The 20,601-nt window shown below is 38.7% G+C and overlaps 1 protein-coding gene across 5 annotated transcripts in view; it reads right to left on the bottom strand.

Annotated features, from left to right (window-relative positions):
- The window catches only part of LOC126161420 (KICSTOR subunit 2-like), a 62,784-nt gene that overhangs the window by 16,757 nt on the left and 25,426 nt on the right, over positions 1-20,601 (bottom strand). For all 5 annotated transcript variants that reach the window (XM_049917215.1, XM_049917216.1, XM_049917218.1 and 2 more), the window contains 4 exons: positions 20,256-20,393; positions 13,437-13,575; positions 12,171-12,352; positions 1,776-1,938 (listed from right to left, as the gene is read on the bottom strand). In XM_049917215.1, coding sequence (XP_049773172.1) covers positions 1,776-1,938; positions 12,171-12,352; positions 13,437-13,575; positions 20,256-20,393 — 622 coding nt within the window. The remainder of the gene's footprint in view (positions 1-1,775; positions 1,939-12,170; positions 12,353-13,436; positions 13,576-20,255; positions 20,394-20,601) is intronic.

The raw sequence follows: 20,601 nt of genomic DNA, 5'->3' as shown, positions 1-20,601 counted from the left end.
ACCGACTGAGGACATAGAGCTGGACAACAGTGAGGGGCATTTTCATTCTACCGGAAATGGATCTTACTTCTTGTTTCACATCTCAGCTATGAACCGTTTTTACCAATATGTGTGTGTTTTTGTGTGTTTACCAATACAGTGTTTCTTTCACTGCACTTGTGGGTCAACATTATTATGTGCTTTCCTTGCCACCTTGTCAGAACCATGATACAAGAACAGAATTAATTTTGTGACTGTTGTAGCACTGATCCTGAAGACACTGTGTAAGCAGATCAGCTAAATGGGAAGTTTTCAGTGGCTGATCTGATTCTTGCATGGTGTATCCTAATCTATATCACAGTGCACTTCCGTGCTGGGATCTGGTTCTTGCACATGTACCATGATCTATACCACAGTGCACTTCTGTGCTGGGTGATGATGGTTGAGAGTATGCAAGAACAGAATAGTGTGCAATGGCTATCTGTACTTGCTGTGACCAAGGCGTGCATCACGCATTTGAGGTAGATGAGGACACTGAGGAAGAGCAAGTACCATCTTTTTCTATCTTCCTAGAGAATTGGATGTGACTGTTGATGCTACAAAGATGTTCCAGGAACTTCTCACATTTCTGTCTAAGGCAATATCTTTGCATTTCTCCATAAACTGGTTTGTGACTGCTGAAGCCATATTTGGTGACAAGTTTTATATCCTTTTAAATGTAAATTTCCTTAAGTTGTTGTTGTTGTCGTTTTTCCCACATCCACAAGGGCAATTTCATTTGGGACCTGTGGAAGGCACGTTAGCATATCTGTTCTTATTTTGTAAATATTTTTTATGTATTCTTGTTTTCTTACATATTCCACATTGCAGAGGATCTACTCACTACGGAGAAATTTGAACGAAAAGAACATCTAATCTCTAACGTAACAGGATACCCACTGCAATGCCATCAAAATGATCATGAAACTGGGCACTGGAGGGTTAAAAGGGAAGAAGAAGATATAAAATAGTGCCTAAGTAGCTTGACCAATCACTTGCAAAGAAATGGAACACCGAGTCCAAAGAACCTTAGATAGGTACATTCATAAAGAATGCCATCGTATCATCAAAGATGATTATAATGTGACCGTCACAAAGTCAAGGAAATTTTTTGTTTCGAGGGTGGGGTGGTCGTGGAAGCAACATATGCTACATATGATGATGCTGGGACACCAGTAATGTCAAAGCTGCAGTTTCAGTGTATCCGGAGGCACTGCAGCTGTCAGGAGTATTTGGTAGAAAACTTGTGACATTTTAAACAATTAACAGGAAGCATGAGAAGATTTTATATGGAAAATTACTATTGCAACATGCTGCATTCTTACTACTGCAGTGGTTTGTTGCTGTTTTAATTTTACAAAGGAATATTTGCTCACAGGAGCCGCCTTACTGTGTCAATTTTTGACAAGGCAGTGGAAGAAAGGAAAAGAAGAAGTAAATGGAGGAGAAGCACCCAAGAGAAGGTAAGATGGCAAAAAAAGCTGCAATATATAGAAGTGAGACTAAACAAAAAAATAAGTGAATTGAGAGGGAAACAGAGACAGGATAGGATAGGAAGGACAGTAAGCAATGATACAATCTACGTAAACCGAGGTCAGTATAAGGACAGTAAGAAAGCCACGCTGCTCAGAAAAGTTCTCATTTGCTGTTCTTGATAGCAAGGATCTGAATCATTTGCGAGGAAAAATATACACTATGACAAAAATCATGTTCTACTGTATTATAAATAACATATCAGAAAAAAACAATTAACTTACAGCCGGATGACTGAAAATTATTTGGTAGCAGTCAATACCAGTTGGAGGATCAAGAGGTTTATTTGGATGATGGTAGCCTGAGCCTTTGAAATCTTCCACACCTGTAGCATCAAACAACAGTGTGACAGCAGCTGCATCATAACGCCTCTGGAAATTATGAATTCTGAAACATTCAATAAAAAATGATTAATGCTTTAACTAAAACAGAAAAATATAACATAAACTAGGATCTTTTATAGAAGATATTATTTGGTGGATTCCACAAGAAAATGTTGTCTCACAGAGTAGCATGCAGAACTTGCCAAATATAAACAATGCTTCAGAAGTTCAAGGAGTGACCTACAATAACAAGCTTTGCAGTTTTCAGAGAGAAAACTGTCTATGTGAATATCGACTTCAGTTGTAAGTGAAGGGCATCAATCTCAGTTCTGTCATCTCAGTGAGATTCACGTGCCAATTTAAATTCAAAATTCTGCTGGCTGTAACATCTAAGGAACCTTAAGATAAGAGTACAGAAGGTCATGAAGAGCTTGTAGTGCCTGGAAAAAAAGTGAAGACAGACAGGTCATGTCTATCACAATTTTATAGAGTACTCATTTGGTCCTGACTTGATTATGGCTGTATCATCTCTGAAGTGACTTAACTTTACTTATTTGCAAATAATGAATGCATTACACCACGAAGCCATTGTATTTGCATTGGAGTGTTTATAGGATGAGCCCTTGCTTAGTGTCAGCACAGAAATTAGTGAGACAATTCTAAAATTTTGATGATGGGGCCTCACCATTTACAATGAGTTGGATATCAAGCCATTCACAATTTCTCTTGCATTTAGAATTACTTCCCACTTACCAGTTGTGGACAAAGCATACCTTATCACCTGCAAACTGCAAAATAAATGAATCCAAGCAAAGCAGCTCACTGTGAATGACAACATAGTACATATAAATGTCCCCTCCTAGGGGTGGAGGAAGTTGTTACCTCAATGAGTATGCAGAACAGAACTTAATTGGCTGTTGTGCTGTTTTACCTGGGAATTTTATGAATCTGCCCCTATGATGCTTTTGTAGGAAGAAAAAGATGCTTTCGTTGCTTTAAACAACTTTCTCCGGTACTCAGATTTGTCATATAGTTTGAGGAGCACTCAGAAAATCAGAACTAAAGTGATACTTTGATGTAAGTCATATGTCTACTCTGGGTCACTGCTATCTCCCGGTATGTCATTACTGAGATGAACAGGCATGAATAGATGGGAAACAGAGTGACAGGACTGGCCAGAGTATCAACTGCAGTTGGTTTCTCTAATCACTAAACCATGGAGTGCCTTCTATAGTGACTTATTCAAAATGAAGTTTATAAGGTACTATCCATACAAGACACTCGCCATTAACCCACAGCTGCACGAGATTAGCAGAGCTGTCTAAGGTGCTGCAGTCAAGGACTGTGCGGCTGGTCCTGGCGGAGGTTCGAGTCCTCCCTCGGGCATGGCTGTGTGTGTTTGTCCTTAGGATAATTTAGTTTAAGTAATGTTAGGGACTGATGACCTTAGCAGTGAAGTCCCATAAGATTTCACACACATCTGAACATTAACACACAGCTAACTCCTACTACATCACGAAAGCCACAAGCACCTGACTGATAACGTACCCTAGTGCATATCTACATGCAAAAAGCTGAGTATGGCTATAATTAACTTAGTATGAGGTGCCACAGTAAGTAAATCTGATTACAAACATGGATTTTCCAGTCTTTTTTGTGACATTAAATCAGTACAAAGGAAACATGTATACTGTTTCAGAATAAGATTCTCACTCTGCAACAGAGTGTGTGCCGATATGAAACTTCCTGGCAGATTAAAACTGTGTGCTTGACTAAGACTCGAAATCGGGACCTTTGCCTTTCATTGGCAAGTGTGCTCTATCAACTGAACTACCCAAACACACGTCACAACTCGTCATCACAGCTTTACTTCTACCAGTACCACATCCCCTACCTTCCAAACTTCACACAAGTTCTCCTGCAAAACTAGCACCCCTGAAAGAAATGATATGGTGATATGGCTTAGCCACAGCCTGGGGGTGTGCATGTTCACACTCTTTGTCTGTATATGTGTGGATGGATATGTGTGTGTGTGCGAGTGTATACCCGTCCTTTTTTCCCCCTAAGGTAAGTCTTTCCGCTCCCGGGACTGGAATGACTCCTTACCCTCTCCCTTAAAACCCACATCCTTTCGTCTTTCCCTCTCCTTCCCTCTTTCCTGATGAGGCAACAGTTCGTTGCGAAAGCTTGAATTTTGTGTGTATGTTTGTGTTCGTTTGTGTGTCTGTCGACCTGCCAGCACTTTCATTTGGTAAGTCACATCATCTTTGTATGAAAGTGCTGGCAGGTCGACAGACACACAAACGAACACAAAAATACACATAAAAGAAGCATTAACACTATTCATTACATAAAACAAGCATTAGCAAAGTCATTTTTCAGAGAGCTAACATACGAAGAAACACGAAGAATGACTCGCTAAGCAAACGGATACAATTACATCAGCTAATTTCAGGCTGCTTCCTATGAAACATTTCATCCCTACAAATGATCAATGCAAAGAAAATTTACATCATTAAGTTACTGGTCTGATGTGTTCAACAGAAACATGTGGGTATGACAACCAACACGCTTTATGTCTGCATGAATTGCCGCCAACAAACTGTGGCGAAGAGACAGTTGGACCACCCAGCTGCTGGACATGCTGCTCAACAAAATGTGTTTCACTTCAATGACTGCTTCACACTAATAGGGGAATTGGGGGGAGGGGGGTAGAAGTATGAAGCAAGGTGGGTCACTGGATTGTGGTCATTCACCTCCCTCCTTAGCTCTGCAGATGATGAAGAAATTGATGAAATGTATGATGAGATAAAAGAAATTATTCAGATAGTGAAGGGAGATGAAAATTTAATAGTCATGGGTGACTGGAATTCGATAGTAGGAAAAGGAAGAGAAGGAAATGTAGTAGGTGAATATGGATTGGGGGTAAGAAATGAAAGAGGATGCCACCTGGTAGAATTTTGCACAGAGCATAACTTAATCAAAAGATATTTCCAGGGGAAGATGTGGACTCTGACCACAATCTATTGGTTATGAACTGTGGATTAAAACTGAAGAAACTGCAAAAAGGAGGGAATTTAAGGAGATGGGACCTGGATAAGCTGACTAAACCAGAAGTTGTACAGAGTTTCAGGGAGAGCATAAGGGAACAATTGACAGGAATGGGGGAAAGATATACAGTAGAAGAAGAATGAGTAGCTCTGAGGGATTAAGTAGTGAAGGCAGCAGAGGATCAAGTAGGTAAAAAGAAGAGAGCTAGTACAAATCCTTGGGTAACAGAAGAAATATTGAATTTAATTGATGAAAGGAGAAAATGTAAAAACACAGTAAATGAAGCAGGCAAAAAGGAATACAAACGTCTCAAAAATGAGATTGACAGGAAGTGCAAAATGGCTAAGCAGGGATGGCTAGAGGACAAATGTAAGGCTGTAGAGGCTTATCCCACTAGGGGTAAGATAGATACTGCCTATAAGAAAATTAAAGAGACCTTTCGAGAAAAGAGAGCCACTTGTATGAATATCAAGAGCTCAGATGGAAACCCAGTTCTAAGCAAAGAAGGGAAAGCAGAAAGGTGGAAAGAGTATATAGAGGGTCTATACAAGGGTGATGTACTTGAGGACAATATTATGGAAATGGAAGAGGATGTAGATGAAGATGAAATGGGAGATATGATACTGTGTGAAGAGTTTGACCAAACAGTGAAAGACCTAAGTCGAAACAAGGCCCTGGGAGTAGCCAACATTCCATTAGAACTACTGACAGCCTTGGGAGAGCCAGTCCTGACAAAACTCTACCACCAGGTGAGCAAAATATATGAGACAGGCGAAATACCCTAAGACTTCAAGAAGAATATAATAATTCCAATCCCAAAGAAAGCAGGTGTTGACAGTTTAATAAGTAACGGCTGCATAATACTAACGCGAATTCTTTACAGACGAATGGAAAAACTGGTAGAAGCCGACCTTAGGGAAGATCAGTTTGGATTCCGTAGATATTTTGGAACACGAGAGGCAATACTGACCCTACGACTTATCTTAGAAGAAAGATTAAGGATAGGCAAACCTACGTTTCTGGCATTTGTAGACTTAGAGAAAGCTTTTGACAATGTTGACTTGACTACTCTCTTTCAAATTCTGAAGGTGGCACGGGTAAAATACAGGGAGCGAAAGGCTATTTAAAATTTGTACAGAAACCAGATGGCAGTTATAAGAGTTGAGGGGCATGAAAGGGAAGCAGAGGTTGGGAAGGGAGTGAAACAGGATTGTAGCCTCTCCCCAATGTTATTCAATCTGTATATTGAGCAAGCAGTAAAGGAAACAAAAGAAAAATTCGGAGTAGGTATTAAAATCCATGGAGAAGAAATAAAAACTTTCAGGTTCGCCGATGACATTGTAATTCTGTCAGAGACAGCAAAGGACTTGGAAGAGCAGTTGAACGGAATGGATGGTGTCTTGAAGGGAGGATATAAGATGAACATCAACAAAAGCAAAACGAGGATAATGGAATGTAGTCGAATTAAGTCGGGTGATGCTGAGGGAATTAGATTAGGAAATGAGACACTTAAAGTAGTAGAGGAGTTTTGCTATTTGAGGAGCAAAATAACTGATGATGGTCAAAGTAGAGAGGATATAAAATGTAGACTGGCAATGGGAAGGAAAGCGTTTCTGAAGAAAAGAAATTTGTTAACATCGAATATAGATTTAAGTGTCAGGAAGTCGTTTCTGAAAGTATTTGTATGGAGTGTAGCCATGTATGGAAGTGAAACGTGGACAATAAATAGTTTGGACAAGAAGAGAATAGAAGCTTTTGAAATGTGGTGCTACAGAAGAATGTTGAAGATTAGATGGGTAGATCACATAACTAATGAGGAGGTATTGAATAGAATTGGGGAGACGAAGAGTTTGTGGCACAACTTGACAAGAAGAAGGGACCGGTTGGTAGGACATGTTCTGAGGCATCAAGGGATCACAAATTTAGCATTGGAGGGCAGCGTGGAGGGTAAAAATCGTAGAGAGAGACCAAGAGATGAATACACTAAGCAGATTCAGAAGGATGTATGTTGCAGTAAGTGCTGGGAGATGAAGAAGCTTGAACAGGATAGAGTAGCATGGAGAGCTGCATCAAACCCGTCTCAGGACTGAAGACAATGACAACAACAACAACAACAACAACAACTATCAATGGCTGGAACACTTTTCACGGCATGTATAAAATACATCACCCCCATCCTCAGCTCACCCAATATCTGAGGAGGCCCGTAGTCTTAAACTGGCTGCCTCTGTAACAGAAGTAGGTTATTTACTGAAATGGAACTTCTTCAGATATTTCAACATATGTCAAGCTATGCATTGCAGCAGATTACTGCTTGCGAGACGTACTGTGGACGTATGGTAAGCGGCCCCACTCAGTGCAGTCCACTTTACAAGTGCAATGATAGGTTATTTTCCTGTGTTAAAAATATGGTTCTGACTGCTGTTATTCCAATTATTATAGCATCCAAATGGCATTTACAATCAATATTCTCACAAAATATGTTATTTTTATGTAATTAAAGCTTACAAATCATTAAATATCAAGCTTTGATCACATGATTAAAAATGCTCTGTTATTGGCTGATGCTCTGGTGATGTCAATGACTAGGAGTAAGACGAAGCCATACAAACGTTATAGGATTGTTTGCCGAAGTTACAAGGTATTTATTACTTTTCAGCAAACAGTTCAGCTATTTTGTGATGGAAAACACAATTACAATTTTTAAGTAATAACATAAAGGAATTTTGTGAATGCTGAGTGTGGAAACCTCGCAAAAATTGATGTGTTTATGCTCCACCTATTTAGAGTGGCAACATGTGCAATGACAGACATTCTTTTCCCTGTTCCCTGCAACATCATTAAACTCACTAGAAACCATGGAATTGTAGAACTTTTGCAAATGGGTCACTATATTATAACTATATTGTCAACTATCAGTCATGAGCTATGACCCAAAGTACAATAAAATTATTCTTGGCAAACCTCAGTTCTGATTTTTTACATAGAAGACACTCAGCAGAAATACTGGTCTGACAAGGTATTCAGTGATGCAATGGGTGGTGCATCTAACGACAGATAATGAGGTCAAATGTTTGAATCCTGAAAGGGTCGTACCTTTTTAAAAGTTTTACATGAAACACGAAAATGGAGTTAGCAAGAACAGTCTGTAGTAGCTGTTTCGATGGCAAGTTGTATTATATATAACTTCACGTTAATCTTAGTCTGGGAAATGGACAACAGAAGATAAATGCATTTACTTCCCAAACAAACAACTCACTTTTTTGGAAAGCATTACTAATAGTGAAGATATCATCATACGCCCACAATACAATGAGATGTATAATGATGAGGTTTTCTACACAAAGAGATGTAAAGCAAGCACAGCACAGCAACATAAGGTCTCTGATGTTTGTGAGTGTAAACTAACGCTAGTGTTTGAAGCAAGATGATGAAATCTTTATGCAAGATGATGAAGTTTAAACAATTGGGATCTCAGCTGGACATTACAAAGATAAAAAAACATTGTTTCTAATAAAGTAAAAAGCATGTGATCACATGAAATACAAAATATCTTTTTGAATGTGACGTGTGTGAACAGTGACTGCAAATGTAAGCTTATGTAAACAGCTTGAAAAACACAAAAATATTCTGTTTTGGTTGGTGTAGTAAAGTTATGTAATTGTGATTTGGTTTTCAAATGAGAGGACTGTAAAGTCGTTTCACAAATAAGTTAAAATACTCTTTCAGGTTGGATTCAAAACAGTGATTTATGGACACCGTCTTGTAAAATTCGATGGTTTACCACTCAAACAACTGAGCTACCGAATAATTTATGTGAAGCTGGGTAAAACAACAATTTTCACTAACAGTTTAATTTCATTAAATGACGCTATCCTTTCTTGTAACAATGGGAAAGCATATCTGGAGGTAAAGTAATGTTAACTTCACAGTGCTACACATTTTTAATGAAGTCAGTGAAGTTGTGCATCGATGTGGTAGCAATTTGACAGTACAATACAGTAACATTTTACACATCTTCTCATCCTCTGAAACACTCGAGAACACTTTTTCAGGAGTTTTTATGGATATATTTGTGCAGCATTGTACTACACACCATTCGTAACCAATTTTCTGAAACATAAATTCCTAAACAAGACATTACTGTGAATTATCTTTATGACAGTACGAGCAGTGAACTAGCCACTGATGCCACCGGCATCCAGTGATCTGAAAGGAGCATTTACTGGGCATTCAAATTCCATTTTTATAAAAGAATATGGAAATTCAAGAGGAAAACAGACCATGTTAGGAGCATAAAATGACATAATTAACCATTTAAGACAATCTCCAGAAAACAGTCAAATACTCTGTTCTCGAATTGAGGAGATTTGTGCAATCTAGTAGTAAAACCATAGAAGTATAGTAACTTTCTGGTCACTCATTAATTCATCATTAAGTGACTACAACACGATACTCGGCTTCGCAATACGTTGTCAACAACAGACGGTAGCAAGGTGCCTCATTTACCATTTACCCAGTCTCTTTCCCGACGACACTACACACAGGTCACTGACAACATTACACTTACAAATTAAGCACTTCTCTGTTATTGTTTATAGGAAGATATTTTACATAAAATCTCACGTAACAACTGCAAATAGCTACACATTAATAAACTGAAAATAGCTCCACTATATAAATACAAGCTCAGTGAAGCAGTTTCACCTTCTTACATAAGAAAACTGTACAGGAAACGCCACTAAGGTACAGTCTGTCTGTAAAGTGACAAGTGAGTAGGGTTTGTGGTGGGGAAGTTGCCTACAGCTGCCATACAGGATGGCTAAGAATCAGTCTTCCCTCTAGCAGTATGGAACAGACTGCATAAATTTATGTAGATTCTGTCCGTATGCTCTCCTTGCTTTAGTATTATAACTCTGTATATATCTGCACTCAATATATGGTTAACAAACTATGTAAAAAATAAACACCACCTCCTGTAGTCTCTGTACACACTATTGTCAGTGATTCACAAGGTGAGTTGCAGAAGGGTGAAACACCCTGTAATGGCTTTTATGATATAGTGGGATAGAGAGAGTGGGGAATTGCCAGCTTGCTCTCCAGTTTGCAGACTTACAAAGGAAGGAAGTGTGAAACACAACCTTTCCTCACATATCTGCTCTCCTCCCCAAAGAGCCCCCCAACCAGTCACATCCTTAGAAAACAGTTTATCCTTAATACCATTCTCCTGCACTTAGATGTATTATATATTTAATATCTGTTCTGTTACACTTCACTGAATGATAAACATCAATTTTATACTAACAAAACTTACTTTTAATACTCTGTGATTTTTCAATCCCTAGCAATGTGGACACTATTAGTCCTAGAGAATAAAGAATAATGCAGTTTTAATTTTGTACGGGGAAATATTTTCACTAGAAGCCACGGTTTTCACGATATTCGAGAAAAACATAAAAAAAGTGATCTTTAAGTACCCACCACTGCCATAACCCCCCCACACTCACACTCTGCTGGTTCAGATTTTTAGTGTGCTGTTCATGACTCTCTCCCCTACCACTGTACAGAAATTGGTGACTACACGATTTTTCCCCCTGTCAATCCATTTTGGTGAAACTTCCTGGCAGATTAAAACTGTGTGCTGGATCGAGGCTCGAACTCGAGACCCTTGCCTTTTGAAGACGAGTGCTGTACGAGCACTTGCCTGCGAAAGGCACAGGTCCCGATTACGAGTCTCGGTCCGGCACACAGTTTGAATCTGCTAGCAAGTTTCGTATGGTGCACACTCCACTGCAGAGTGAAAATTTCATTCTGTGAACCCATTTTGGTGTTTATTGACTGAACTATAGTGGACTCCACAAGATAAGAAAAGACTCAAATGACAACCTAATGGAAGGTGGGCAGATGAGACTGAAATTTGCAGGTGCATCATGGATGCAGGTAGCTGAAGCCTGTAGTGCAAGATGAAGTCTTGATACAGCCTTTATCCAGCGATGGATGTCAAATGGGAGATGATTAATCACAGAGTGTAGTGTGAGAATTTAAATTTCTGAGCTCTACAAACAGCTCTTTCCATAAACTGGATTTGTATTTTTCTTGCCTGAGAATTTACTCTACTTCTGTCCAAACTAAATCCATCTTTCGTATTTACTTTCTTCCTTTTGAAATTATAATATCATTTAATAGTTTCAATCCATGTGCTTCTCTCTATGTTGCTAAACTGCTCCCTTGAATTAAGTACAGCATTCCTTATAAACCATTTAATGGCAGTGATACCTGCACAGTGTGACTTCACACAATATAGAATCATCTGTAGGAGTGAGCTCTGTTGTATGCGGAAATAATGTGCCATGCATAACTGGATGAAATAAAGTACATATTTCCCATCCTTCTTTTGGATCCGGGCTTTGGACCGGCACTGGCGAAGTTAGAAATACACATTTCTGTTGACTGATATATTGTGACTTACACAATGTGAGTCAAAAAGTACAACTTTGGAATGATATAGAAATTTATTGAGCTAATTTACAGATTTGGTAGATGTGTCATTTTGTATGAAACAACCTTAAGTTTCATTCACATAGTGCATCAGTAGCCCCACTCTGCTATCAGGAGTGCCAGCGTAGCGCACAGTCAAAATGATTACTTTCACTGTTGCGGAGCGTGCTTGCTGTGTGATTTGGTTTCATGAAATAAACTCTACTGTATGTTGCTCATCAACTAAACAATTTAGCTGACCTGAAAAATTGTATTTGAGCTGCTAACGCATAGGTAGTGCCCAATTTGCTGCATTGAGTGTGGGAAGAAATTGAGTACCAGTGGGATGTTTACCGCATCACAAATGGTATTCATACTGAACCAAAGTGCCCCTTGACACTTGAGGTTGTTTGTTACAAATGACACATCTACTGATTCTGTAAGTTATCTCAACAAATTTCTATATAATTCCAAAGTTGTAAAGGTCTTTTTGGATCACCCTGTACATTGTTCCATATTATTATATTTCATATTAAATACAGAATTTCACATAACAGAGGTGAGTGTGTGCCATTAAATCTCTGTTCCATTTACAAGCCTGCATTACTTGTGGTTATCATATGACTGACATCATGGTGAGGGCATGCTTTCATTGGCCTGTTTCAGGCAGGCCTCACAACAAGGATACACCCTGACCTATCAGTCATACATCAGGTCTTGTGCTTGCAAAATACTTCAGTAATAAAAATAAACATAAGGTGCACTTACTTTTGATAATAGTCACAGGACAGTTTACCACACTGTTGTCTCATGTCAGCAAATGACGTCTGTTTAACCAATGTTGTAAAAAAATATAAAGTGAATTTGGATACAAAAGCAGCTTTCAGTTTTAAACACCATTGGAACACTGCAGGAAGTTGATTTGCCTTCAGAAATCCTAGTTTCCTTGACTGAAAAAGAATAAATGCATTTCATTATTACATGTATACACCAAAATGTGAGAAAATCTCAAACACCAAAGTAACTGAACTTAAAAGACCAAGTCAAGAAATAGTACTAAATAATCTGACGATGAGAGAAATCAAGACAGAACACCAAATGTAATTCGGGAGGATGACGGTTCAAACCCACATCCGGCCACCTTGATTTAAGTTTTCCATGATTTGTCTAAATCACTTCAGGCAAATACCGGGATGATTCCTTTGAAAGGGCACAGCTTCCTTCCCCATCCTTCCCTAATCCAATGGGACTGATGAACTCGCAGTTTCGTCCCTTCCCCCAAACCAACCAACCAACTAAATGTAAAAGAAAAGGAAACTACTATTCAAACAGTACATGTTTATAAAAAGAATACAAGCAAATGTGATATGCCAAAAGATGAAGATTTAGCTTATGATCAGGAAGCAATTAATTGGATGGGAGAGGGATAGATGTGATCAAAATTAAAACAAATACAGCACACTTTTGTCTCCTGTCTCACAGACAACTGCTAACAAAAAGGCAATACATTGAATAAGCTTTCTCCAAATTTACCATCCCCTCCATGCATGGTACATAACACACATTCCCTTCTGCAGCAATTTGATAATTGTTTAGAAAAATTTTGTGTTCAATGTCACATTACATTCCTCCCCCAAACAAATGGATTTAGCCACTATCATTTCACCCTAATTTTACCAGAATTTACTTAAATTTCAAGTAACGTACAGTATGCACTGATATTTACATATTAACTTGCAAATTTTCAGAAGTATCATACTGTTGCAGTTGTCAAAACTATACAGATATGTAGAATGAAAAGTGAGAGAGAGAGAGGAGGGGGGGGGGGGGGGGGGGGGAGGAGGAGGAGACGGTGATTAATATATGTGACAGACTTTTAGAGTGGTGACACTGTTGGGCATTGTGTTTTACAAAAATAGTAAGAATATCGACACTTGATTGGTGAATATCTTATTCTTCCATTCTTAACATCAGAGTATTCATCTGCATTAGAAAAGAATTGAGCAGGTCTAAGGTATGTGACCAGGAACTCACCTCTCTGTTTTGGAGTTTATTTTCCCATGCCAACAATCGAGTATTAGCACCATGAAGTAGCATTAGGGACTGAAGAAACCTCCACATTTGCATTTCAACTTGGGCACGCAACAAATGGTCGAGAATTTCACACTCCAAACTGTAAATAATCAGATATGGAACAGAAGAAACTTGTTGAATGTAAAGCAGTAGACAGTACTGGTACATATATCAGAGTCCTGGGTGGGATGCAATAATAGAAGTTGTTAAGATAACCGCTCTCCATATATAACAGGCACAAAAACAAGGTTTAAAACACTGTTCAGCTTTTTGGCACTGTAGTTAATGTGCTCCGTGATGCGAACCCGACAGCTGGGAGAGAGAGATAACAAAGGAATGGGATAGATATCCCAATCTCTTGCTGCCTCTTCCTTCCAGCCATCAACTTCCTTCCCTCTATCCTTCCTTTTCCTCTCTGCCTCCTTACTCCTCTCATCTGTTCTTCCCATTACAAGCCCTGACAGCAGTCAGGCTTCAATGGTTGGACAGTGTAGACAGCCAGGACAATGTAGATTTGTGTGTGCACTTTTTGTTAGTTAACTTTGAGGAAGGACATTGTTCGAAAGCTCATCAATGTCTTTCTCTTGTTTATGCCTTTGTTAGCAAATAATACCTCAATTAGATGGTGAATAGTTACCATTACTGCTTCTATTACTTACACAGCACAATTTTGTTAATTTTAATGAATGGTTTACACAAAAAAAATGGCTAGAACAAACAACAAATACGGAATTTTAATGATCTGTGATTTGGTAGGCTAAAGATAACTACTGGGAATTGTGAGAATGAAACTAGTGTTACACTAAAAACTCACAGACAAAATCCTAAGGTTCAAATATTATTACACTGGCTTAACACGTTTGAGGATGTCAGCTACCAAAGTAGATTAACTCACTGCTTAAGAATGATTGATGACATGGAACATAAACATGAGATTCTCTACAGTAAAATTTAGGTTTGTAGTAAGAGCCAAGTATGTGTGGCAGAGGATTTCTATTCTTAAAGCAGTGAGGCACTCCCAATCAGACACCCTAATCAGGGAAACACATACTTTCAGAGGCCCTCTATGGCTCTGCAATCAGATACTGTTGGCACTAGGGTGTACTGTTCATCTGAATGCATTTAATCTTACCTTGAATTTCACAGTTGTTACACAACTGTGAAATCTGAACTGAACGCTGTACTGCTGTGTTCAGTTTGTGTAATTTTTTATGTGATTTCGCCATAGTTGGGTATGTTGGTCAGTATTTTTTTCAATATTCAAAATTATCTTGAATGTTGTTATGGATTTTATGTAATGGAACATGACTGTATGCCAGGGGCCTTAGCTGAGGCACAGACAGCAGTTTAATATTGATGTTTCCTGCAAGCCAACAATACTTCACTGAACTAGGCAGGCACTGTACACAGGTCTATATCAGCTTCAAAAATTTATTTTACCTTATTAGTGTTTTTCTACAGACAAACTACAAGTACAGTTACTCATTCGTTCAATGCTAGGACAAAATGTACCTTTTCATATACATTCATTTCAAAATATACATTTTTATCCATATAAACAATGAAAAATTCAGGATGGAATAAGGACTATATTATGAAAAGGACAGATTTTGGTGGAAATCTCAAATGTAAAGAAGTGTATTTGTTGTGCCTGTCTGTGAATCAGCATCTCCTCCATTTGGTGGGTAGCAATCTATCCTTTTCGTAACATATCCATCCACTTATTTATCTATTATTAATGTTTGCTTCTAAATTCATCAATATGAGATCAAAATTTTATCATTTTTAGTTGTTAAAAGATCATTTGAATAAAATCCAGAGGATCATTCCATTTTTCTGCATACAGGAGATCAGATCACAGCCTACTCCAGAAGTGAATATGCATTCTATAACTACATTCTGAAATTGGCATGGTAGTTTAAATTTCTTCAGGAAATCTGTGTTTTCATAAATTACAAAACAATGTTTCAAAATGTCGTCTGTGGATAGTGTGTACACTGCAAGCACCATTTACAGACATTATGCTAAAAGTAGAAGGAAATGTTCATGATTATAACAATTTTAACTAAGGAGTTGACAACAGTGCAGGAATTATTTAACATTTACATGTGAACAATAAGCTAGGCACTAATATTTTGACTAAAACATGCCTGCTATTATAAACCACCATTAATTAAAAAAGCAGTGCAATGGAGAATTTATGATACTTGAATGTTGTCAACAGATAAAGACCCATCAGATCACTGAAGTTAAGCACTGCTGGATTTGGCTACCATTTGGATGGGTGACTGTCTAGGTCTGCCAGTGGTGTTGGCAAAGCAGGGTGCACTCAGCCCCTGTGAAGCCCATTGAAGAGCTACTTGATTAAGAAATAGCAATTCTCGTCACAAAAACTGACAAAACTCAAACTCAGACCACTGACTGGCTGTTATATCTAATCCACTGAAGCTCTTGTATGCACAATTGCTGAAGTCCAGTCATTTCAAAATCTTGAAAATGTTGTAATTTATTTTGAAAAATATGATACTTACTATAATGTGCTCAGTTATATCACCTTGAAATATAGTATCAATTGAAATTAAATGCAAGCCAACAAAAATTTAAGACTGGTCTTCTGCAAGTTCTACCTTGTTAAAAGAATAAGAAAGATCGTAAAATTAGCACCAAATCAGGCTGTGAACATAGATGAGGTGGAAGATTTTTAGCTTTATTATTGAGCCTGAATAAGACGCTGAAAAGTAAATGGAGATCCTAAGCTTTACTATGCAGTATATGGAAATACAATGTTGTCAGTTCAATTGCAACATCATGAAAGCACCAGACAGTAAACATAAATTCTTTATGAAGTGAAGGGGAGAGACCAACAATGAACATACTTAGTGTAAGTTACTGCAATTAAGGGAAAAAACATAATAAATCAAGCAAACTGTCAGCATGTTAACAGCAAAAAGGTGTGCTGATAGTTTTGGGTCCAATGATATTACTGGACATATCTGTGTGCAGAGGCTCTCAGGAGAATGAATGTTGCGATGCTGCATTCATCGTCATCATAGAGCTGCCCAGCATTTGGTTTGACAGTATGGAGTGCCACTGGGTACACTGCATGATCATCTGTGGTTCACCGGCTTACTGTTCTGATACACACAATAAGCAGAATTTGCTTGTTTGCTATCCTTCCTTGGATTGAAATTGTTATAGCCAGCAATGTAGACAAGAAGATGTAACACAATTTCAGGCTTTTACTGACAGAAACCACGTGAGTGAAAACAGAGAGCTATGCCAGTAGGAAAAGTGTTCCTTAAATTTGTGTGTCTCTTACTGTGTATGTTTGTCAACAAGACAGCTCAGGTACATTATTTATGTTCTGCCAAGTTTAGTCACATTTGACAGTACAGTGTTTCAAATACCCATTCAGGTTAATTTCCCTAAGCTGCTTAAGGCAAATGCCAGGATGGTTCCCTTGAAAGGGCATCACCAATTTCCCTTCCCGCAGAGCTTGTGCTCCATCTCTAGTAACCCAGTCATCAACAGAATGTTAAATCCTACTTTAACTTTCTTCCTTTCCACGAATTTTTGTAATTTTAGCCCAGCTCAAGCTATGCTAAAGAAGCATAAGTAAAAAATGGTAACAAATAATAATTCAGGTCAGACTTATGACAGTGAAGAGGAACATATGCATACAATAAGGAACATCTGTCTATAGAGAGGGAAGAAACCAGTGTCAGTTATCGACGACCAAGACAAAGGCCACGCATGTGCGAAACACAGTTCAGAAATAATTTGAGACTAAAGTAATGAATTAATTCTTTCTAGAACGCCTTTATTTTGTCACATTCAGTATATGTCACGCAAAAGTTCCACAGTAATACAACATAGCACCAGAGCTCGCAGAGTCAAATGAGGTAGCAACTGGGTACTGACAGTTTTATGTATTTTGCCACAAACATTTTTTCTACTTCTGCTTGACTCAGTTATGAGAAAAGTCACAGAATGAAGGCTAAGAGGAATCCAATGGGGAATCCACAAATGTCAAGGAATTGGACTTCACAGATGACAGTTTTAACCACTCAAGGGTTGACACATACGAGAAATAAATTAAGTTCTCTGAAAAAAGAAGAGATTGCTGGCTTCAAGATAAATATAGGTAAAACAAAGGAAATGAGAGTAAGTTCTGGAAACATGGAAGAGCCTCTATATGGAGGGGACCAGCAGGTGAAGACAGTAAACTCATTCTTATATCTGGATAGTATGACGACAGAAGGTGTGAAGAACTGCGTAATGAGGGCAAATATTGCCTTCATATAATTGTACCCAACATGGTCAAGCAGAAACATCACATGCAAAACAAAAATTTGTATTTTTAATACAAATGTGAAGGCTACTCTTGCATACACCAGTGAAAGTTGGAAAGTAGATGAGAATATAACAACACAGTTACAGAACTTCATAAATAGGTGTCTCCTGCACATCACAAATATCTGTAGGCCACAAAAAAATAAGTAACAAGGAGCTCCAGAGGAAAACAACTAGATATGTACAGAAGACCAAATAAGTGAGGGAAAGTAAAAATGGATGGGGCCCACAGCGAGAAAACCTGGCAGAGCAGTCAAGAAGAAGGCTTTGGAATGGAACCCCAGGGAATAAGGGAGAGAGGCAGGCCCAGAGATACACAGACGAAGCCGGTGGAAGGGGAAGCAAGTAGAAATGACATGAACTGGTCAAAATTGAAGGAAGTGGCCAAAGACAGAGATGAACTGTAAGTTCCCCAGCAATTAAATAAAGTAAGTCAACTATGGACCAAATTTTATTTTAGCATTGTATTGCTATTGAAATCAGTTACTCCCTTGCACACTACTTTGTTAGGTGGTTCCAGCTTAACAACCTCCTGTGCCATTTACCATATGCAGAACTGCTCTTGCCTGTATTCATCTCCAAAACAAGACCTGTCTAAAAAGGATCTGACCTTTGGCCAGAAAAAATATTTCGAATACCTGATGGGGTTGGGACCCTAATCCCCTTCAAAGTAGGCCCCTTGTGCCTGCACACACTTAGCCCACCGATCCTTCCACTGCTGGAAATACCTCTGGAGTCTTCTTTTGGAATGGTGTTTAGCTACATCATCACATTCCCTTTTATCTCTTCTCTACTCTCAAAACGGGATCCTTTCAGTGATGCCTTCAGTTTTGGAAACAACCAGAAGTCGCAAGGAGCCATGTTTGGAGAGTAGGGAGGTTGGCAAAAGGATTTAATTCCATATGTGGCCAAGAAATTTTGGATCAAATGGGGTGAATGTGCGGGGGCGTTGTTGTGATGCAGTTGCAAGTTTTTCGCCGTCCACATGTCTGGTCTTTTGCATAGAACTGTGTCATGTAGTCGCCGGAGAACATCTTGATAGTACTCCTTTGTCACTGTTTTTCCTTCCGGTGCGTAGTTGTGATGCACAATCCCAGGGGCATCAAAGAAGACAGTCAGCATCACCTTGATTTTGCTTCACACTTGTCGCACTTCCTTCGGCCTTGGAGACTCGGGATGCTTCCATTGTGACTACTGTCTTTTCGTTTCTGGGTCGTACCTGTATACCCATAACTCATCTCCAGTTATCATGGTGTTCAGCAACCCAGGATCAGTGTTGGTCATGTCCAGAAGGTCCTGTGCAACGTCAAAACTGAGGTCTTTTTGTTCCAGCGACAATAACTTGGGCACGAATTTTGCAGCCACTCGGTGCATGTTCAAATCATCACGCAAAATTGCATGTGTAGAATCTTTACTCACTCCAACCTCTTGGCCAATCTCCCGCACGGTAAAACAACAATCTGCCATCACCAAATTTTGCACCCTCTCAATAACAGCTGCACTCCGAGCAGTTTGGGACCTGCCAGAACGCTGGTGACTCTCCGCTGATGTGCGGCCACTTTTGAATCAGTTGAACCACACCCATCGCATCTTCTCCAAACACCTGTTGAATCTTAAAAATTGCTTCACTTTGAGAATCACCAAGCTTTTGACAAAATTTGATGCTGTATCTTTGTTCAACACGTTCAGTCATTTTGAGAGAATCGGTAATCTGCATAAAGGTCTGTTCCTTTACTGTGTACAGTGGCGCTGCACTATTGTCTGTATTTGGCACAGGAACATCAAAGGTTGGATACTTTTTAGACAAACCTCGTACTCTTATATCTTATAATTTCTCCAGTCCCCTTGCACTGATTCTCGTTCTAACATCTGTGTGGGTCTTCAGGAATACATTTTTGATTCTTATGGCTTAAGCGTTACTATCCACTATACTATCAGATGAACACTGACCCTAGGATTTGGATATTTTATCACTTTAACACAGCAATTTGCAGAGTAGTTCTACATATTTTAAATCTTACTTAATTTTGTCTATGGTGTTTTCACTTCTGTACTTAACTATGATCTTCTACTCTCTATTTAAGGTCTAGCTTACAGTAAATAAAATAATATAAAAGAAAATACAATTTGGAAGTTTGTAATTAACTGAAACAAAAATAAATCTGTCTCTATCTTCCTGAAACTGACTTTTTCTCATACAAAATTCTTAACATAGGTAACTTCACAAATTCTGCAAGGCTTAATCTCTTACTTTTAGTTGTAACTGTTTTCTTATACAACATTACACTGTCACATGAAGTACCAGCACAGTATTAAAAATAAAAACTGTTTCCTTTGGACATCATGGTGCAATATCTGCTCTGTATATAAATTAATTTAAAACCTCCTTTACGATACAATTCACCAGGGAAGTTTTCTTAGATTTACCTGAGAGCAGCTTTGATGGAAGTTAGAGCCATATGTGGAAATGACAAAGAATGTTTTTCAACAATACATTCAATATGGGAGACAAGCTCTTCATACTGCATTTGCTTTCCAGTTCCCATTACTTGCATTTTCTCATATCTGCATGTCGTAAAGGAAAACAAAGTGTCCTTAGCAACACAGTTCTCATCTACACAAGCTGATAAAGGCCACTACGGAAAACACACATGCGCACGCGTGCGCCCGCCCAGCCACCCCCCCCCCCACCCACCCACACACACACACACACACACACACACACACACACACACACACACACAAAGAGAGAGAGAGAGGGGGGGGGGGTCAG

This window comes from Schistocerca cancellata, chromosome 2 (assembly GCF_023864275.1).
Source record: "Schistocerca cancellata isolate TAMUIC-IGC-003103 chromosome 2, iqSchCanc2.1, whole genome shotgun sequence".
Lineage (NCBI taxonomy): Eukaryota > Metazoa > Arthropoda > Insecta > Orthoptera > Acrididae > Schistocerca > Schistocerca cancellata.
The sequence above is the reverse complement of the archived record's forward strand: the minus strand, read 5'-3'. Positions and strand labels throughout refer to the sequence as shown.